Below are 22,648 nucleotides of genomic sequence, written 5' to 3'. Positions count from 1 at the left end.
AAAAAACAACATTTACATTTCTTTAAAAACTGTACGGATTCAGATGATATAAAAGCATGACCATCACAGATGTTTCCTAAAGAAATAAACAATTTGCTCCAGTAATGTAACAGAATGAATAATAAACAAAATAGATATGGGATGTGCTATACTGAACGTATGGCAGTATATTTAGCCTGCCCCTTGCATTTCATTGCTGGTTATGATATTAGGCTTTTATGTAAAGAAATTACAAATAATTAGGCCTCTAATGAAAAACATCCTCACAATAAAACAACATAACATTACAATTACATGCAGCATGAACTGTGATATAAATATATGGCTGGCAGATCTTTCTCTAAACAAACGAACAACAAAATAGTCAGTTGGCACGACCTTAAGAAAGCGTTCGCATGTCTGACCACGTGATACGATTCCTGGAAAGTTCCTGGAAATTAGTCTTTTGTAGCCTATACCAGTCTTTTTAAATTTGGATTAAGTCGTTTACGACGAGCGCACACGCATAAACACACACACATGCAGAAAAAAAAGGTTGGTTGGAATATCACTAAACTGCTGGAGAGAGTAATTCTATGTAGCCTATCCTGCTCGCTTGGCGCGCGTTGTAACGCGTTTGAACGCACGACGCGCGCGGCGCGCTTGCAGACAGCGCGAGACAGGCACTGTCGCTCCCGAAAGAATCAGTGCGAATACGAGGAAAAACGCGTCCCGACCTGCTGAGCATCAGTGCGTGCTAGTCAGTGATCAGTGTTTCACATTACTAAATGATGGGTCTAAATCATGGTGCCACTGAGCGTCTGTAACGTGAAACGCGCTGGACTTGATTGCTTACTGCTTTCACTCAGAGAAAAGGTAAGTGATGTGCGCTTTCTCCGACTGTCAAGTTTATGTTCAAAATATGCTCTGCTTTATTTTTCCTCTGGTTCATTATGTCTGAGATAGCAGCGACATCTAACCCTTCATTTACACGTTTAGGAGAAAAGAAGACCCAGTCGTTTGTCTTATTTGTCCCACTATCATTCACCAGGAGCTGTCAACGCAGTTTCCTAGTAAAGGCAGTTCTGCGTAACCCTCCCAAGTCTCTTGAAGGCAGCCTTTGTTTTTATTTCTCATGCACGTGTGCAATGAGGCCATTCACAGAAGACAGACGTTTGTAATGTTAGTGGAGATTATGAAGATTGTCATTTCGTTCTTTCATCCAATTACAAACAAGAACAAAAAAAACAACAACAACAGTAGCTGACCTTTGGAGTGTTCCTTAAGAGAGATTAACACGAAATTATCACTTTCATTTACCACTTTATGAAAGTTTTTTTTTTTTCAAATAACCAATAAGAAAGGAGCTGCAGGGGTGAAATGACTATCATATGTGAGCACCACCCTCTTTGAGGTGACAGCAGAGGCTGTAGGTCTGTCTGAATATTAAGGATATACAGGACAAAAACAATTTTAAGGTAAGACGAAAGAATGGCTAGTGTAACTGAATTTCCGAGTATGATAATGAATGTTAAATGACTTGTACTGGTATCATTATTGTTTAGTGTGGTATAGCGTTCACACAAGCTTTCATTTACGTGTTAAAAAACTATAAATACCACGTCTGAGCAGACTGGAAGGGTTGTAACATTTCCCATTCTGCTGGAGACACAAATATTGAATAAAACAGGACAGTGCTGCTACGAGTGCCTAGCGTTTCATGCTTTTGCATATTCGTTTCCTGTTTTTAAACGTTTTTTTAACGTTTCCTTGTTGAATTAAATGTTTAAAATGAAACAAGGGTGACGAAATTATTCAAAATTATTTTGAAGAATTCAATTTGATTGTAAATGCATGCATGCGCATGTTTTACACTCATGGCGATGTGGAAGATTGTAGCACCAACTCTAGGCTACTTGACATTAATTTACACAGTTTTAGGGGTATTTAATAATTTGCAGGAGGCAAACATGGAAATATTATATCAACATTAAAAACGTTGAAACAAAACATGTTAAAACCCAATTCCGTCGTCTAAAACATGCCTGTATTTTCAGATCGGCACAGGCACGAAATCCACGGACGCTGTGGAAGACTTCTCACATGTTTTGGTTGATTGTAAGAGTCAGTCGTCTTTGGAGGATAATTATAGACATTGACTGGATGCAGAAAGCCGTTCTCCAATGACCTGTCACTCATCCGACTCCACGGAAAGCATCGAGAATGAAAGGCGATCGCAAACCGAAACCCAAGTCGCGGAGTACGAGCAGAGTCGCATTGCCACTGCCATGAGAGACCTTAAAAACACCGGTAAACGTTTACTGCTCTTTCTACTTACATATTCTTTCCGATTGTTCCTGTTGCACTCACTGCAGTAATGTTGAATGCAACACAGTCACATGCATTGATTAGTATGCTTAAAAAAGAATGATCATATTCATAATCACAGTGCTTAAAATTTGATGTTAAAAGTGATAACAGCCGATTTTAAAAAGATTAACCTTCTAAATAACATTTCAATAAAATGTTTAAAGGTCGTTTTAAGTGTACTTTAATCTCATAACTCAAACTTGCTTTTGGCATGCGTTTGTAGAAATATTCAAAGCAGCTGTGATTTCATTCTATGAATATCAAATGGTTGAAAAGGACTGCTATTTATATTTGTATTCCTTTGTGTGATATCATTTCAATCTGGTGTGTTGTTTTCATGCTGTTGCTTGAACAGAAGATAATCATGAAAATATCAGAGAAGTGAATGTCAACAAAAAAGTATGTAAATCCAGTAATTACTTTTTACATTAAGGGGCAATTTTCACCATGTTTGGATTTCCGGGGGCAATATTTTTTCCAATTTTATGAGGGCATTTATTTTCTGTTCATATATTCATTGTTTTAAGTCAATATTTGAATCTAATACATTAATTAATCCATATAAATTAGATATTATGCTTGAAGTGCCTAATTAAAATTAATTCAACATCAACTAGAAATTATTCAAGTGTAATTAAACTTTATTCAACATCAACTAGAAAATGATATTAAGAACTAAATCAGATGTTACAAATACAAAAGTTTTTGCAATTGCATTTCTTTCACCCCCCACATATTGATTTCCAGAGGCATTTTTGTCACTTTCTGTGGCATTTGTCCCATAAGCCCCCATTTCTGACACTAATATGAAGTATGTAAGTGAATAAGTAAGAACTATGTGAATTTCCTGACAAAGCCTTTACTGGTTTCAGTTTGCTTTTCGTGCAACAAAAGAATGATATTATCATGTCTGTGAAGCTTTTGTTATATTTCCTGGTCTGGCTGGAACATTTGTCCTCGGTGGTTTGTGTCTCTGTCACATCCGTTTCTAGTTTCAAGTGCATGAGCAAATTTAGTCCAGCACTGCACTGTATGAAAGAGAAACGCAGCATACCATCATCATGATGCTGCATTGAGATCCATTTTGGGTTTTGTTTTGTTTGTTGCTGAGAAAAACAATGCAAGTAGCTTCTGGGAACATCTGTCAAGCATCTGCAATCAAAAAATGTTATAATCCCAAGACGAACAGTCATGTTCTAGTTCTGTATTTCAGGAAAAATATGTAATTCATGATACAGTGCAGACTTGTTTAGTCTTGCTATGCCACAGTTGCCTTAAGGTTTTCAATTAATGTTCATGTAACAGGTCATTTCAGAAATGCTTGGTTTTTGCTGCATTATCAGATGTGAATTAGCTCTTTAAATCAGCTGAGATGTTGAAAGACACAGTGCATCCTTTCTAAAAGCCAAAATCTCTGCAGTGACTCAGAAAATGGCTGATAAAACAACAGCCGTTCGAACATAATAGTCAGGATATGACTGTAGCAGTGACGGTTTTTGTGAGCGTGTCTTTAGAGGGAAACGTTATGGGTCTCATGTTACACAAGCAAACGACTGAAACAGATACTGTGGAAGAGGATACGTATGACCATCTCTGTGTCTTCTTTTCTCGGAAGCAGGCTGGTATTGGGGCAGCCTTACAGCCAATGAAGCCAAGGAGATCCTGCAGGACACGTCGGAGGGCACGTTTTTGGTCCGAGACAGCTCTCAGAGGGACTACCTCTTCACCATCTCCGCCATGACATCCGTGGGACCCACCAATCTGCGTATCGAATACAAGGATGGCAAGTTCAAGCTAGACTCCGTGCTGCTGGTCAAACCCAAACTCAAGCAGTTCGACAGCGTCGTCCATCTCGTGGAGCATTATGTGCAGCTGTCCCGGACATCTTGTGAAGGCAGCACTACCCCCATCGCCCCATTCAAAGGCACCGTGCAGCTGCTGCTCACGACTCCGGTGTACACGGCCACACCGTCTCTGCAGCATCTGTGTCGTATTGCCATCAATAAAACCACACGGCGGGTACAAGAACTCCCTTTGCCGAACCGGCTGAAGGATTACCTGACAGACTACACTTATAATGTATAGAACCAGATGGACAGTGATGACCCTAAGTGCTGAGGTTCTATGGATTGTAGATCCAGTTATAATAGAGGTGCTGATGTCCTGTTTAGGATCTTTTGTCTGGAATCCCTCATCTTGTGCCCAAAGACTACTTTAAAAGGATAGATCACTGAAAAAATGTAAATCTGTCATTACTTACTCACCCTCATAACATTCCAAACATGTCTGGCTTTCTTTCTTCTGTTGACCACAAGAAAATATATTCCGTTTTTGATCATATAATGAAAGTAAACGGGGTCCAAAAGAACACTGTACTCCATTGACTTTCAATGTATCAACAATTTTCAAAACATATTCTATTTTCTGTGTTAAGATTTGGACGCGACGTGAGGGTGAGTGACAGAATGACAGAATTTTAATCTCATCATTATGGAAAATATCATAATGTTAAGTGTCCTTCATTGCGCACTTAACAAGTTTATGGCCTGTAGATATTTTACAGTCAATTTTTAATGAGCGAGTGAGCAGTATCTGTAAGAAGCATTGGCCTACACGAACTTTGGAGGGTTTCTACCTGTAATTCACACATTAGAAATATACAGGTGGCCACGCGGTGTGCCCAATGTCTCTTTTGAAGGAAGAGTTCAGCCAAAAATGAATAGTTCAACCTTATATCATTCCAAACTCTTGGATTTTCTTTATTATTATGTAGAACATAAACGACGATATTTTGAAGATTGTTGCAGCTGTTTTTGTCTTAATATTAAAGTCAATGGGGTCCAAAACTATCAAGTTCCAAAAAGAACATGAAAGTATACACTTAAAAATAAAGCTTCCAAAAGGAATTTTTTTTTCAGTGATGCCATAAAATAACAATTTTAGGTTTCCCAAATAACCTTTCAGTTAAACGTTCCTATAGTGTGAAGAACATTTTAACTAAAGATCTAAAGATCCTTTTTTCACTATAAATAACAAGTGCCCACTGACGTTAAACCTCATTGGGATGTTAAATTTTCTTTTATGTTCCACATAAAAAAACAAGCCATATGAGTTTGGAACAACATGAGGGTAACATGAGCAAATTTGAATTTTTGGGTGAACTATCGTTTTATTGCAGCAGATGTCTGAGAAGTTCTGCCTCCTGTGTTTGAGACATGGGAGTTTGAAACTATGCTTTTTGACTATGTATAATTTGCTCATTAACCATGTTATATTTTTGTACTGTAGACATAGATGATCATTTGATGTCATGGTTGCCCAAGGAACTTCTGGGAACAGGAAAGTACCTTGCGCTATGATATACTGTATATCCCAATACGTTGTCTTCATGATAATGTAGTACCACTGAAAAATTACATGAAAAATAGCCCTTTATAGTCAATTTTTAAACAATAACTACAACAAAAATTATTTAACATATACACTACCATTAGAAAGTTTGGGGATAGATTTTTTAAATACTTTTATTCAGATAGGATACATTAAATTGATCAAAAGTGTCAGTAAAGATATTTATAATTCTACAAAGGATTTCCATTTCAAATAAATTCAGTTCTTTTTAACTTTATATTCATCAAAGAATCCTGAAAGGAATGTCATGCAGTTTCATCAAACATATAAAGCAACACAAAGATTTCTGAAGGATCATGTGACACTGAAGGCTGGAGTAATGACTGCTGAAAATTCACCTCATCACAAGAATAAATTACATTAATATATTACCAAAGAGAAAACAGTTTGAAATTTAGCAACATTGCTTTTTTGCTGTATTTTTGATCAAATTAATGCAGCCCTCTTTCAAAAACATACTAACCCCTAACATAATAACTTTTCAATGGCAGTGTATAAAAAAAAACTTTTAATTTATAAGCTCAAACTTGCTTAAACAGGTCCTGACCATTCACCAACATTAAAAGGGTGTGTACTTTTGCAAATAAAATATACCACCGGCTTAGTATTTTATTGCACATTCTGAACCAAGAGGTAATTTAGCAGCATAGTTTGTTGCTTTTATGGTCAACAAGTATTGGCCTGTGTTAACCCTACCTCAGGAGGGCGTCGTGATAAACCTGCATGCTGATTGGTCGTATTTGGGGAATATTTGATTCTATACTGAATCGCAATTTATGACACAGACCGAAAAATAACGTACTAGGTCAAAAGCTTCTTATTCTCTCCTCACTGCTATTTGTGGAGCGGTTATTAGAAAAATAGGATTTTCCTGTCAAATTCCTCACTAATCTGACCCCCTGTTTTGGTTTAATGAAACATACATAATTTTATCCCTTCAACAAATAGGCTGCTCAGTGTATTCTATGCACAATCGTGCTTGGGTGCTAAATTCCTGCATTTCTCTACATGCTTAGTCTTTCAGTTAAAGCATTCGAATAGTATTATATTATAAGCATTGCGCTAAAAATGATTATCTACTGCTGGCTTGATTTTGCCATTACTTTTAAATTAAAAAGGTCCCCATTTAATATGACTTAGTTTAATAAACCAATCCACCGGAAATACCTAAATCATTGAGAAACTGATCTCAGATCAGCATAAAAGGTCTTTCTGCCAACATATCTCAGATCCAGTATACTCTTGACCGTTTTATTTGTCGTCTTCCTTGAGGACATGGTATATCTAAGTCTGATATCATCTCTTTGCCACTACAAAATTCCACTAATATCATTTTACAACATAGTGCTGCATCAAGGGTGAATGGATATTCTCCTAAAAAGTGAGAAATAAAAGCAAGCATAGCTTTAATTCCTGTACTATGTCTCTCTTTTTCTGGACTTGGGAACTATACCATAATTTTAGTGGGGGGGGGGAAGCATAAAACAAATTCACTCTTTTATTTCTGCCCCCAAATGAGCCAATCATGTGCAGAACTGATAATAATCAATGATCATCAAATGTACCCACATCCTACAGACTTCTGGTTTCTAATGTTCTGAAAAAATACAGATAATTTAGCTGTATTTGGTGTTTGGAAATTGTTTGTTTGGTTAATAGGACGATTCATTTGTGCTTTTTTAACACAACAGTGTTTGCGTGCTGCATGACTTTGTCTTGCATGATTTAATGTATGAAAAACATGTATGAAATATGCCCAGTCCTTTTTCCCTTTCTACAGCTTTCCTTGTCCTCCTCCACAGTGTTCAAATTGAGGGGGGGCTTTGGGGTCCCGGAACCCCCCATAATCATTAAGGGTTGGGGGGTGATTTGTTCCCCTGGTTTTCAATAAAACTTTACTTAAAATTGTGTTTCGATTGCTGTATTAAATTTACAGAGTTGCAGGACTGGATTCATATATAATTTTGGATTTGTCAAAGCTGAAACACTAGTTCAGTTATTTAAATGTCAAATAAATAAATAAATACATACAAAGTGCTGAATAATAAATTATTCAGATTAGTCATCGCTGAAAAGTTTTTTTTAAACTCGCGAATTCCCTCATTATAAACAGCAACATGATTCAATATAATAAAATGCATTTAGAATGCTCCCAAAATTCAAGATATGTGGGTGTGTAGCCTATATATCACAGAGTGCCATAATTTCGCCAAAATGTCCAATGAGATATTGCTTTTCTACAACAGTTCAACAAACAAGAAGTTAATTTTAAGAGACTTACGTTTTAGAGATCATATTGCCTGGTTTTTGCTCCATTTCGCCAATAAAAATGGCTCCAAACAAAGCCACAGCACTGCTTTGTGTCTCGGTCCTGAATGAATCAACCGTTTAAATGATTCGGTTCAATCGCAATGACTCACTTATTAACAGTGACTTGCAGCCACCTACTGGTGGTTTTAATTTCACGTTTTAAAGTACCTATACATATTCAATATATATATATATATATATATATATATATATATATATATATGTAATTAAAAAAATCATTTTAAATATTATTATTCAGTGTTTACAGATTACAATATAAATACATTATTTATGTATTTGTAACTGCACGTTAAAGCCTTCATGACTTGCATCCCCCAAGAGCTTTGCCACTGCCCCTCCATGTTTTTATTCTTAGCTTGCACCAAAGCATGGAAATTCTGAGTAACATTTTGAGTCACTTCATATTTTTTCAGGGATTTTTAGAGTGAATTGTGTGTACAAAGGTGTATATTTGCAGACGTTTCCAAGAGAGGTAACTGGTTACCTGATCAGCGCAAAAAAAGGTGACTATTTCTCTGTTAAATATTGACACTATTCCCAAGAAAGAGCTGCTAAAAGCAGGAGTTCTCCTTGTCGCAGCACAAATTAGTTGTTTATTCAAAGATATCGTGGAGATAGCACTGTTTTCCATGTAATCTAAACTTAATTAAATTTGACAAGGAAATTGGATGGAATTGACCCAGCAAGTGCACCGTCACAGTTTCTACGGTCACAATAACATTTAGGTGGCTTCAGTATGTTAGAAGAACACATCATCCTATCCAAGTTCTCTTTTTTTATTTTCACTATTCCCAAGACGGAAGAATCTGAAAACCATATCAGTTTTTTAAAATAAAGTCACTGTTTTAAGTTACACTAACAAAACTGTTAAGTTGACATGCTCTGTGCATACATGCATATATAATTATGTAGTATCTATCAATCTATCTCATTTTCCAGGGAAACTATTATATTTGTGTTTTGTTATTTTTTAGACAAAACATTAAATTCATGGTAGATGGATGGGATTTCAGAAGAAATCTTCCAAGAGGCAGGGAATAAAAATGTACACACATATATGTTTACCTGAAATTTGTCAGTGGTTGAGGGCAAGAGGACCTGAACTGACCCAGTGAGGAATATTCTGGAGCTGACATCTCTTATCTATTTACATGACCGGACCTGACACTAGCTTGGTGAATATCTTAAAAGTTCATGCAGTCGAGTAAACAGGATTTAAAAGGTCAGTTCAGGGGCAAGGGCTGTTGAACTCTCACCTACATGCACAGAAAACAATTCAAAGGAGTACTTCAGCTTAAAGTCTTCATGTTGTACTGTACATCTGATAAAAACACAGCCTATTGTATGTTTGCATTGCAAAGCATGCTTTACAAAAGCATGTGACACCTTTTGCATCAGTATGGCATTATAAAGACCATGATGATAATATCAAACTGTTCATTCAAATTTGAGACAGGTGTGGTGCAATGTGCAGAAACACAACATAATGGACATCATTCAAAGCTAAGGGTGGTAATTATGAAACAGATTCTAAACATCAAGCTACAAAACATTATGAATTTGATCAATTAAACTAAATATTGAAAATGGTTGAAACATGCAATGACGGTACAGTACGCAAATATCCATGTCCTTAATCGGCCCTGTAGATGCTCTCAATTTAGATTGAAGTCCATAAGCCTCAAAAATTATGGATTCTCTGAAGGGGAAATCCCTGCAAACAGATTTTAAAAAGCTTAGTGTAAAACGTGATTGATGCTAAGGCAGGCCTTATGTATGTTGTATAAGGAGCCATGCCATAAATGAAAAGAATTGAATATGTAAGGCATTATTTGCAAGAAGACACAGGGTTGAATGCTACAAAAGGCAATGATGGTATGGACCCTCAGGATTATACATGCAAATATTACCATGGGGGATTTACATACATTCAGCTTTTTGCAGCTCATAAATGCCATTATATTCAAATAATCCGCTCTTCCTGGAACAAATGCTTATCTATAAAGTGGTTTAACCGAACGTCATGAAAGGACAAGAAAATATACAACAGAACTTTCCTAATCAGGAGACAATAGTCAGCTTTATATAAAATATGCAATGTTTTGTAAGAGTCATCACAGGACAAACTAGAAAGACAAGAGCATGACTCAGTGATATCACTCTCTCTATCTCATGTGAAAAGAAGAGAGAAAAAGAAAGACAGAAAAAGAAAGGATTGTAGTTATTATGATCCTTTAGAAAAGTTTACCGTGGTAGGCTAACAATAGTTTGAACCAAAACAAGAGACTTTGCTCTAGTTAGGCCTATTGTTACCACAATAAACGATATATTTATGTGAAAGTAAAGACATTACAGATATTTATACAAATGTGGTACATTAATAATACAGAATGGTTGTTTTACAGAAAGGTGTCTTTGTCTGAAAACCAGCTGTAGCCTATTACGTTTCGCAGGATATCTTTTGTTTGTGGCCATTATTGCTGCACAATAATTAGCCTTAAATGACCCAATTTATTTACACACATTACACAAATGCGGGAACAACAATGACGCCGAAAATGAGTTCCTCCTGCGTCTTGTTTCCAGCCGGTAGAAATAAATGCGACATGAAGCGGAAAAATCATGTGTAATGAACAATGTATTACACATAACAGCACAAACGCGTGATATTTATGTGATATATATTCATAAACATCACTTTATGTGCACTTACCAACAATAACTGATAGGTAAACTAAGAATTCGCCGGCTGTTTTAGACAGTTCTTGTGGTTAACAACCTGGGATTTGACTCGGTCATCGGGTTCAAATATGGACCCAAAACACAAAAGACTGCTCCGATCTCAGCGGCTTTTTCTAGCCGAGGAGCTTTTAGTGGACGACATGATCATACAGTATTTATACCAGGAAGAGATCTTAACGGAGAGTCATTTAGAGGAGATTAGATCGGAGTCGTCTAACAGGAAAAAAACGCTCAAGCTGCTGGATATTCTGCCCACGCGGGGTTCGCACGCCTTCCATCGCTTTATTCAGTCATTAGAGAAAGATTTTCCCTGGATCAAAGACAAATTACTGGGACTTTGTGCTGAAGACAGCGAGCCTCCTCTTCCGTGCTTCTCAGGTGAGTCCTGTGCGCGTGAGCGCGCGAGCTAAATCTGACACAGAACATCACTTGGGGCTATCCTTAATCGCAAAAAACGATTCATAAATATTATAAACAAGACGCAAGTAAGCACAAATACCCTAAATGTGCTCATTTTGGACATCTAAGCGTATGTGGGGTTCATGTCCCCACAAAATGAAGTGAAATTAAAATTAAAACATGTATGGACGTTTTGTGTGAGGTTTAGGGAATAGGAAAATTCACAAATTTCTCATTAAATTAATAAAGAAAGAAAATTAAAATCATCATAATAATTACACACACACACACTCACTCACACTGGTTTCCATGTTTTATGGGGACATCCCATAGGCTAATGGTTTATATCCTGTACAATCTATATTTTCTGACCCTAACTGTACCCCTTGACCTACCCCTCTCACAAAACTTTCTTCTGTTTTAGATTTTAGAAAAATGTAATTATATGTGGTTTAGAAGCTTGCTTTCTCATGGGGACCAGAAAGGTTAAAATTGACTGGTATGAGACATTTGATCTTTATAATGTAGGGAATACCAGGTACACACTAACACATAAACATGTGTGAACCATATTGTTAACATTAGAGTGGGTGTGGCCATTTGTAACTTCAGTGTGTGAGGCTTAATTTGTCATAAAAAAAAGTAATAATAATAATTTTGTACAAATACAGAATTGGTTTTGCAAACTAGTTTTTTGTTATAATTGTTACAAAATGTATTATAATATAATTGTAATTATAAACATTGATTTGTATCTCAAATAGTTTTACCGTATAGCCTGCTGATCTTTAGTGTTACTCTTCTATTTATTTATCTGTAGTTCCTAATGAATCGGAGGTCTTGCACATTAACAGAAAATAGTTTACATGTCTCACATGTGTGTGAGAGCACTGAAATATAATATAAAAATACATATATAATAGATTTAAAAGAAAAATAGAATAGTTATCAATAATATTATGCTATTACTTTAAAGCTTTTAATATATTTTATGTTTTGTTATATAGTAGTTATTATTTTACTAATATGAAATATAAACAAATAAAGATATAAATAAATATAACAATTTAAACACATCATTAACTAAAGCATAAATGTAACATTATTCTAAGCCATTTCATGGCACTAGTTGCACTACATGTAAAGCTTTCTGTAGTCAGACATGTTTCTGGTTCCCTCATATTCCTTCTCAGTTTCACCTGATTTCACTCTCTGTCTCATAATGAAACCATTCATCTTTTAATTGAGGTCAAGGCATTACGTCTCCTGTTTCTGACCTGAGGGTTAAATAACAAGTGCTTTAATTGCCCTTCCTCTAATCTCTAACACTAAACCCTCTGTTACTAATTCTAGCTGAGAACCTACAGCAAATGCATTTAAAGCATTGCAGATTTCCATATGATTTGAAAACTAATGTTTTTGCGTATTTAGAGTTTGTGAAATGCCTTATTCACATCCACAGCAGTCTGGTTTCAGATGCTCGTGAAAACGAAGGAGTTCTCTGTGAGCACTGAATATATTTCAGCTGCTGTTTTGCTGAAAGGCGGCTTATTATCTGCTGTCTGTTGTTTTGCCATGCGAGAACCGGACACCCACTAAAAACCCTATACACTGACACTCAGAATCCCCCCTTTTTAGGCAGTCAACCAAACACCAGAACACCTTTAAAAAAAAAAACTCAACCCCTTCCCTAGTAGAAATACAAGAAATAAAAAAAAAACAGAAGGAGAGTAAAGTATAGAAAAAAAAAGAGCTGAAGTTGTGTTTTGAGTCTCTCAAGGCCAGGCCGGCTTGGTACGCTGCCCTGGTTTTCCATGAAAGCTGCATTAATTCCTGGCACTAGGTCTGCGGCTCAGCACTCTCGCCGAGCATCCTCCTTTCTAGGAAAAATATAATCAAAGCCGTTTGTTGGCTGCTCTCCCTCTCCTTCCTGTCTCCAGTTACTGAGCTGAAGATTTTATTGACTTACTGTGGTTCAGATGGTAATAAACTGGGGGATGGGGTGGGGTTAGAGAAGCAAGCACAAAAGAAACGGGAAGGGGAAAAAAGAAGCATGCTTGCACATTTCTAGGAAGTCGAGGACGAGCGCTACTCTGAGCAAACATTCTTCACACTTAAGTACTCGCTTTAATTTTAAGCTCTTGTTAGCTTAATAGCTTTGAGTCATCAGTGGCCATTCAGGGACACAAATAATTGTGGTGCTTTGTGCTTTCTTTCCACCTTTTTTCTTCTTCGGCTGCTCGTGTTATTAATATTCATGTCACTATGAATTTGGATCTTAACATCAGTGATGTCATTCCGTTGGCATGGGAACGTGTTTTTCATTCAACTCGCTTTCATTCTCCATCGTTTTGACAGGCCCTCAATCTGCAGTGTCACGGACACGTTAATAAACCAGATGCATGTTCTGCTTGAATTTACAAAAGCACGACCCTTATGATCTTATTACCTACTTTCGAAATCGAGATCAGTCAAATGGGGACACAATATCCTCGTTTTAAAGTCCATTTGCACACCTGCGAGGCTAGTGTATTTGCATGCTTATTTACGAGATGGTCGCTTTAAGGAAAATGATGCAAATTGTTCCTTAAGGCTTCACTTACAGGTTCCTGGAACTTGTCGTACCTGATGCTAAGGTTTTGAATTTTAAGTTGTTTACAAGGCTAAATGTTCTGTGGCAGGCCTCTAGACAAATTTATCACAACTGGCTTCCACTATAGCAGAAGTTAGCATGCTCAGAAGCCTTGGTGACTGCTTGTTAGTGCAGTTGTGAGTCATTGTGGGAGCTTTCCTTTCCAAACTGACTTGCATGAGTTTTGTTGTTTACTTTGCCACTTTTAATCAAAGAAATGTCCAAAGTGGTGATGTATTAAAACGTATAATCTAATATATAAATTATCTCTATAAATATGCTCACTAAACTAACTACTAACTTAGCATATCATAATAGCATTGTTTTTGCATTCCCTATCTAAACATATCTAGAAGATATTTTTTGAATGTCAAGAAAGTTGAGAAACACCGGTCTACCTGATCAGTAACATGTGTCCACCAGACTGGTGCTACCTATCATCAGACTACGATGACTGTATCTGTTATTTGCGTGCATCTTATATCTTCAGGTCAGTCCCTTATACGTTGTTAGTCACCCTCTGTATGCTCACCAGCTGCCGATTCATCTCAAAAGCTTTTGCTCTGTTCTGTACGTTTATTTTTACTATAAAAAGCTTGAGAACTAAAGTAGATATCTAGAGCATATTATCTTACTCCATATAGCATACATATGGTAAGACATTCACATACAATCCTGTTTCTGTATTTTGTTTGCTTTACGACTGCTGGATGGTATAGTGCAACCAAAATAAAAAAAATAAAAAAAAATCTGTTGTTTCAAACCTGTATGGTGTTTTGTTTTTGTTTTTTAAGTAGGCGCAAATATAAGATTTTTTGAAGAATCAAGAGATCCCTAATTCATAGTGAGCAGTTAATATCAATCTCCAAGCAGGACTCCAATACCAACCTCCAAAAAAAAGTTGGCTATACAAATGCATATTTTTAGAACCCCTGAATGGTTCCAGCTCATAATCTTATTATACACCACCATTCTAAACTTTGGGGTCTTTAAGTAATTTTATGTTTTTTAAAGAAATATTGCATGCTCACCAATGCTGCATTTATTGGATTACAAATACAATAAAAACAGTAATATTGTGAAATATTATTACAGTGTAAAATTATTTTTTCTGTTTGAATGAATTTAAGACGTAATATATCACTGTGATGGCAAAGCTGAATGTAATGTTTATATGAAATGGAAATACATTGTTACAAAAAAAAATCACTTTTGATTAATTTAATGCATCCTTGTTGAATAAAATTATTAAGTTCTAATTTCTTATGCATACGTATATGTTTGTGTGTAAATATATATAAAGCTTCACCAGCATCGATCTCTGAAATCTTGATAATTATATATATATAAATGATAATGATAAAAACATATAAGCTAGTTAATTAATAATAGCGAGCACGATTGTGTGGGCTAAGCCAGACTCTTCTCCTCAAACAATTGGCCGTCTCTCTGTCCGCCCACGGAGGGATGGAGGAAGGCACTTTTAATAATTTTGTTTGAAGCAAGCCAGCACAGTGCTGTTCACTTGTTTTTGTTGGACTCTCCTCCTCCGTTCCCTCCACCCATCTCTAGTACAGTCTGATTTCCAGGAACGTTGGCTTGAGGAGAGTCTTCCTGTCAGAATGTGGAAGCGGGGTGCAGTGCTCGGCCGTTCCAGCTGGCCGCTACACTCTGACTGATTCCTTGATGTGCTGTTTTGATGAACAGAGATGACACTCTCATATTGATGCATTTTGGAGATGAGGTTTATCCAGATCAGATGTTGAGCATCCACAGCCAATTTAGCCACACAAGATCATTTTTTGTTCATGTGCCCAAAGCCAAGGCTTACACATGGGGTCTATTAAGGACAATTAATAGGTCTTAAATTTATGCTCCATTGAGCCACTTCATAACACGAAACCATCTGTCTCAAGATTCTTGTCTCAGGCAAATCCTTTACAGTTCGACGACAGAGAGGTTTAGTGTCTGCCCGCATCGCTCCCATTCTGATTTATATGGAGCTTTATTAATAACTTCAAACAAACCACAATAAGTGCTCTTGTGCTGGCCCAGTCAGTTCAGATTTGTACTTTCCTTGTCCATGTTTGCACTTAAAAATAATATAAAAAAAACACAATACAATTTATTTGTGCAAGCTGTTTTTTTTTTTTCGTTTTTTTTTTCTTTACTTAATAAGTTATATAATAAATTAAGAATGGCAAATTTATTAATCTTACCCAAGAAAGTCTATTCTTTGTGGAAGGGATACTGATCCCTGAGTAAATTACAGGCACAGAGCTAATGCTAATCAAAACATAATCAATTATTATTTGTTTAATTATTGTAATATTTTCATATATAAAAGAATTATATATATACATATAAAGCTATTCATTTAATTAAAAACATCATAATTTGTTATTTTGAAATAAAAAATAAAATAGTAAATAATAATAATTTATATAAAATAGAACTTATATATATACACACATTTGATTTTATATATAATTTTATATGCATAATTATATAATTTATATTAGATTTCATATCATGTACATTGAAATGTTTTTTAATGAAATATTTATTTATTTTATTTATTAATTATTTTAATTACAATTATTTAAAAAAAATTATAGATTCATTATGTTTTTAATTCTAGTCTCTAGTCTTATAGTCGTTTTGTTAGTTGCATACTTTCCACAAAGGATGTATTTAAATAGTTCATTCCATTCTTTTTCTTTAGATGTACACGCATAAGCCACATGTTTTTGACTATACATTTCCACTGGAAAGAGGTGTAATCTTATCTTTTAGTCTGCAGTGTTTTCAGCTTAGAGAAACTGGAATTCCTTCCTTGGGCAGCAGAATAGCAGTCATAAGGAATGAGATGGAACGTTTGAAGCCAGATAAAAACTGGAGTGTACTGAAATCACGTTTAAATGTATGAAATGTGCAACCTCAGAGGAAGCCAGACCATTATATATATATATATATATTTTTTTTTTTTTCATTTGAGGCTAATTTGAAGTAATTTGTCATTTGTTTCTCTTCACAAGCACCTGTATAGAGCCTAAATGTCCTCAGTGAACCCTTCCCTATACTGTCCCCCATCTCTCTTCAAGAGGAAACGGGAACATTAATGTCACATTGTGATCCTGCAGATTTATGTGAGGTTAGATGTGAAATTCTCTAGTTTATATTTTATTATTATGGTGATTTATACGCCTGTGATTTTTCCTTTTTTTATCTTCAGATAAACATGCCCTGTCCTGTGACATCACGCTTGTTGGAAAGCAGGGTTTATTGTGAGTTTTTGTGGAATTTTACAGAGATACGACACAGCTTGTTGTTCCCTAGAGGCCATGTGTGGGCGGTTCACTATCACCCTGCCTAAAATTAACAAATTCACTTTTCCTAGAGAGACAGAGTGACCTGTTTTAAGAAATACACACTCGCTCACCTCTGTATTTTTATAGCCTTTTTTGATTTTTTTTCCTAATCCTTCAGATTTAAAGCATCCTCTTACAGGGATGTTTAAGTAATTATGTAAACACATTCCACTGTTATACACTCATTCACGGACACTTCTTTTAACAAAAGTGTGATGGATTGGATATATATACTGTATAGTTACATGTGTCTCCGTACGGTCTCTTAAGACTAAGGTACTGTAACTGTCCCCTCAGATAAAGGCTTCTGCATACTTTACATTCTTAAAGTGCACAATCTGTTCCCTCCAGCAATCTGGAGTTAAGTGTCCACATGTACGCATGGAAATTGAAGCTGGAAAGCTCCATCCTATAAAAAAGAAACAATTCTCAGAAAAGTAAAGCATTTCGGCGAAACCCAGGCAATGTTCTTTGCAGAGCACCATCGCAGTCTCAGTTTTGCTTTCTGTCGTTCCTTCTACACTATATTCTGTTCATTTAACATTGATCTAACGTATTCATTTTGATTGAAAAATTCAAGTAGAGCAACTTTTTACTCTACCAGTTTTTTCAACTTTAATTGTGATTGTGCTATACACATTTTACATTAGATGGTTGTAACATGAATGACTTATTGATTATTGACTTAATGCATACATTTTTTTATGTTTTGCACTTTTTAAATCATGTTTAGTGCGACTTACACAGGCCGATCCTCAAAATGTCACACAAATTCGACTTTTTTCTTGGCGAACAAAATATTATTGCATATTTTTGTCAGCTAAATAAAATAAACAGGTGATAAATATGGCTTGCTATCGTGTACAATTGCCAAAAATGTACACAAAAACTAACTTTGAATGTGACCACAAAACTTTTAAAAGTCAGATGTTTTAATGAATTGGTCAAAATCACTCAGAAACAATCCGTCTAAAGTGTCTCTTTACTGAATTAACACAGAGATGTTATGGCTCTTTACCAGCTCACCCCTGTTTACTAAACCAGCTCTCGCTGTGTGAAATCCTCTATGTGGGTTTTTTTTTGCTGATGGTTGGGCCACCTAAACACACTAATCTTCTTTGTCTTTGGGATCTAGAAGCTTTAAAGCTGTGAAGAACTACAGCAAAGTGTCCAAATCCATGGCAGAGAATACCTGCACTTGGATATTTGAGCACCTGTAACAGTGAAGAGGAATTGAAGTGAATCCTTTCTTTAAAGCTAAAGTGGGCAATTAGTATCTATTAGTATCACCAAGACTAATTGCAAAAAAAAATATTATTTTCTAACATGTTTCTTAACAATTTGGATAATTTATAAAAGATTATAGGAGAGACGTTTTGATATGTCCATGGCAAGACAAGAGTGTTAGATTGCACTCAGGAGATAGTCAAATGTCCTGTCTTAGAGATAGAGAGTTGTTATTCTCATGGCCTGGGGTGGCCACTCCTGTCTTTTGATGACAGAATCAATGGACGTCCTTGATTTTGTGAAGAATTTGGGAACATTCAAAACAAACTCTCAAACCGACCTTTGCTCCATTCATCCCCACTGCTCAAATAAAACACATCTCTATTCTCCTGGGACGAAAACATTGCACAGGGAGAGAAAGATTGGATGTCGATGTCGCCAGCTAGAAATTTTGAATGGTTAAATATGTTTCCTAATCCGTCTCTTCCAATATGATTAATGCAGTTTTGCTTTTTTATATGTTGGCCTATGTATTGTTTTCATTTAAATTAATTGTATGTCTAATATGTACTTATATGTATTTGACTTACTGAGGCTTCATGTGTTTGTTGTCAATATCAAATTTTATTCAGCAGTTTGAGCTGTTCCACTCAGGGTCATGGTGCAGTGCCAGTGAGAGCTATTCAAATAAATATGCTTACATCATACAAGAGATGCTGTTTTCTGTCCCCTGACCCCCTCAGACCTCCATTGCTGAGGTCCAAATTACACATGCATGGCTTGACACCTCAAGCTGTTCAGTGGCAACCTGAGTGCATGAACAAGGTGAAGCATATATATGAATAAAACATGCTGTACGTCATTCCCTTACATTCTTTTGCTTTCAGTGTTTTTTATTTTGTTATTTTCCTGGAATCGTAACAAATTTGATTGTTCAGAGTGATTCTGATTCAGTTTTATAATTTATAACTTTACCAAAAAAGCAGATGTCAGAATCCGTGTCAAGAGTTCGTTTTTTTTTGTCGAGTACAGTAGAAACCACATCATGTGTTTCATGGAGGATAGAAAAAGGTAATATAAAGTTACATAAAATTAAGATGACAAGACATTAATATATGTCTTTAACTCAGTTTTGGTTAAGACCTTGGATTTGACAAGGTGGACTGGATATATATATATATATATATATACCTACTATTTCTGGTAATATTTTTTTTATGTTTTTATAAATACAACATATAGTGTCAATCTTTTTCATAGATAAAAAACAAAATCAGTTCAAAACACCCATTTGTGTGTGAATTGGACTACACTATTCAAGCTGTACTGTATGTTAGTTGTTGCATGCAAACAAAACAGAACACAACAGGAGATGTTAAAGAACCCTTAACAGAACTCAATGTTACGGAAATCAGCCGGTTACAAAAAATGGAACCAGATCTGAATGCAAATAATCACATGATTCCCAGCCCAATTTCCTTACAATATGTACAATTATTTCAATTATATGTGCTTGTGTTACACAGTGAGCGACTTACTTCTAAAATCATACGTTGTTTCTTTGTTTTCAGTTCAGTGTGGTGTTCCCGACCACATCCTTCCGACTGTTCCAACCTCGCAGCATCTGAACCGCTTGGCCGCTCATCTCGGTTCAGAGTGGAAGTCTGTGCTGCTGGACCTGGGTCTGTCCTCAGCAGATCTGTACCGCTGCTGTGCTGACCAGCCCCTCTCGGTTCAGAGTCAGGTGCTCGCTGGGCTGGTGATGTGGACGCAGAGGAACGGAAGAGAAGCCACGGTGCGGCGGCTGCTCCAGAGCCTGCAGGCCGCAGACATCCCGCCATCTGTCCTCCAACAGGTGTTTGTGTGACATCACAAGTTGTGTTTTTCTGGACTTCATGCTGCTCTTGAGCTGTGGAAAACACGACAGACACTGAAGGAGGAGAAACACAGTGTCCTTGCATAACTTTTTGTTACAGGAATCTACTGAAACTTCATTTTACATAAGAGAACAACTGTTTAAATAAAGGTTCAATAAAAAATTTATTGAATCTATGAAATCTGAATGTAGAGAGATTAAATGCTTAGTAAATATTTTAATATATATTTTTTAATGCATAACAGAGCTTGTTATTGATAGTAACAGGTAATACTGACTTTTTTTGCATCACTATATACATACTTCTACCATTTATTTCTAATCTATAATGTATGTTCTGGGACTGGATACTGATTCTTTTAAAACACATTTTTGTGCTGTCCACTTATACATTTGTGGAGTGTGACATTAATAAAAAAAAAAAAAAAAAAATATTTCATGTAGTTAGTGCATGTATAATAATTATAAAATAACTGAAAAATTACACAATTGTTCGCTGAAATGCCGTTTTCAACATAATCTCAGGCTACTACATCTGGTCTGCTCTCTATTGTTTTTCTGTCACTTGTTTTTATTCAGTGTTGTTTATTCAAAGCTCAATCATATTTACAGATCAAGTGTTTGGAATATGACAGGTCATTTCCTAATCTCTCACTTATTAATCAGAGTCTGTCTGTGTGTGTGTGTGTGTGTGTGTGTGTGTGTGTGTGCGTGCCATCGTTCGTAAACATTTGCAGGCGTCAGTCAGTTTCTCTGCTGTGTGTACATGCGTGTGCGTGTTATTTGTGTTCGGTCTTTGTTTTCTGCTTTATCTCCCAGGTGTTAGTGCCACGTTATGAGACTTTAAATGCTTTCCTAGAATCTGAGCGTGAAAGAGTTTACACTGATGTATAATTGACCTACCTAGTTAAATATAAATGGCCATCAACATCCCCATTGTCCCTGAGGTGATCCAATAACGTCATGTTGCGCTGTTTAGAATAAGAAAAAGCTTTATTGCCAGATATGAGCAGGGGTATACAACAAATATTTAAAATAAATACACAATTAGACAATAGATGGCTTTTGTGTGTACAGGTATGTTATGTACAAATGCAAGGAAATGTGAATAATGACATGCTTATTGCCAAAGTAACTGTTCATGAGATGGATTGCCTGAGGGAAGAAACTGTTCTTATGCCTGGCTGTTCTGGTAGTCCGGATGGGAACAGTTTGGAGAGGCCCGGGGTCCAGAATGATTTTGCCAGCCCCTTTTACTCACTCTGGATGAGTGCATTTCTTGGAGAGTGGGGAGGGTTGATCGTTCTCCTGATGAGAAACATTCATAAAGTAATGTAAATACATCCCCTGTGGTGTTTTTCTTTTCTGAATAACTGAGTGTCTTGTTAAATGTGCACAAACACAGAGCCATCTGACACACACACACACACACACACACACACAGGCCCTCTGTCCTTTGAGTTCCCTAATTCCAGGGAAGCGTTTGAAATTCAGCTTAGTGTACGTTTTTTTGTTCCGGTGTTTCTCAGAAATGTGCATAGGCTTCAGTTGGGACGGTTGAATTCATACCCATTAAACGATGTGTGTGCGGTCCAGTGGCTCAGAAAAATCACGTGTGGTGCCAAAAAAACGCATCAGCGCCCGTAAAAGCATCTCCTTCGAAGATAAAAATGCCTCCATGGGCTAACAGGGTGTTTGTTCTAGATTTAAAGGTGGTTGAAGGCAAAGCATTGAAGCAGCGAACGATGTGTCTTCCTCCACTGAATTATAGCGGTGGTCACCCGCCTCCCCCTGAACTCTAGAGGAAATATATACTTGAGGGTTGCTGTAAATGCTGTGGCGGGCTTCTCGGCTCAGATTGCCATGGAGACCGGTTTTGGACGGTGTGGCATTCTACACCCTGTGGGCTCTTGATGGGTTGGTCTGCGTATTTGTTCTTCTTTTGGTTTCAGCAAATAAATGTCTGGATAGGAAGGCCGAGACAGGAATGGTTTTTACTGATGCTGAGTTATGATATAAATGCAATTACCTTTATCCTGCATTCAGATCGATTTGAATAATGTTAGCGATTTAAGTCGTTTTGAGGGATAATTAGCTGTGATTATCTGGAGTTTTCTTTACCTGCTGGAACAAGATGTGTGTGAATCAATCAAAGTAGCAGCTCTATGAAAATGAAATGAAATCCCCCAGAACAGCAGTGAGTGAAAAGGTGTGCATGCTAGTTAGCCTTGAGGTCATATATATGCTATAAGCAAGTCCATTTCTGCCTACATTTACAGTACATTCATGCATTCATACGGCAGATGTGTT

At 36.4% G+C, this 22,648-nt stretch overlaps 2 protein-coding genes and 1 long non-coding RNA gene across 5 annotated transcripts; all 3 read left to right on the top strand.

Annotated features, from left to right (window-relative positions):
* Nucleotides 1-443: 443 nt before the first annotated feature.
* On the top strand, nt 444-5,256 carry LOC132098962 (suppressor of cytokine signaling 2-like). 3 transcript variants are annotated; one of them, XM_059505288.1, is made up of 3 exons: nt 444-855; nt 2,037-2,289; nt 3,965-5,256. In XM_059505288.1, the coding sequence occupies exons 2-3, from the start codon at nt 2,163-2,165 to the stop codon at nt 4,432-4,434; spliced, it is 597 nt and encodes a 198-aa protein (XP_059361271.1). In that variant the 5' UTR covers nt 444-855; nt 2,037-2,162; the 3' UTR covers nt 4,435-5,256. The 3 variants fall into 3 exon arrangements, with proteins under 3 accessions (XP_059361271.1, XP_059361273.1, XP_059361272.1); XM_059505290.1 differs by having other exon boundaries at nt 452-855; nt 3,968-5,256; XM_059505289.1 differs by lacking the exon at nt 444-855 and adding an exon at nt 935-1,457.
* A 26-nt stretch (nt 5,257-5,282) lies between these two features.
* Nucleotides 5,283-7,230, top strand: LOC132098963 (uncharacterized). The gene is made up of 2 exons (XR_009423003.1): nt 5,283-5,731; nt 6,140-7,230. It is a non-coding gene; the product is annotated as an uncharacterized LOC132098963 (long non-coding RNA).
* A 3,656-nt stretch (nt 7,231-10,886) lies between these two features.
* cradd (CASP2 and RIPK1 domain containing adaptor with death domain) lies at nt 10,887-20,458 on the top strand. The gene is made up of 2 exons (XM_059505287.1): nt 10,887-11,211; nt 20,034-20,458. Exons 1-2 carry the CDS (start codon nt 10,902-10,904, stop codon nt 20,327-20,329), a joined length of 606 nt encoding a protein of 201 aa, XP_059361270.1. The 5' UTR covers nt 10,887-10,901; the 3' UTR covers nt 20,330-20,458.
* Nucleotides 20,459-22,648: the final 2,190 nt, after the last annotated feature.

The sequence above is a fragment of the Carassius carassius genome, chromosome 22, assembly GCF_963082965.1.
Source record: "Carassius carassius chromosome 22, fCarCar2.1, whole genome shotgun sequence".
NCBI lineage: Eukaryota > Metazoa > Chordata > Actinopteri > Cypriniformes > Cyprinidae > Carassius > Carassius carassius.
Note: the sequence above shows the minus strand (reverse complement) of the source record. Positions and strands in the feature narration are given on the sequence as shown.

Excerpts from the sequence above, each read along its gene's own strand:
- LOC132098962 (XM_059505288.1), top strand. The coding sequence starts at position 2,163 with ATGACCTGTCACTCATCCGACTCCACGGAAAGCATCGAGAATGAAAGG. Across the intron at positions 2,290-3,964 it reads GAGAGACCTTAAAAACACCG|CAGGCTGGTATTGGGGCAGC; the intron begins GTAAACGTTTAC and ends TTTTCTCGGAAG.
- cradd (XM_059505287.1), top strand. The coding sequence starts at position 10,902 with ATGGACCCAAAACACAAAAGACTGCTCCGATCTCAGCGGCTTTTTCTA. Across the intron at positions 11,212-20,033 it reads TCCTCTTCCGTGCTTCTCAG|TTCAGTGTGGTGTTCCCGAC; the intron begins GTGAGTCCTGTG and ends CTTTGTTTTCAG.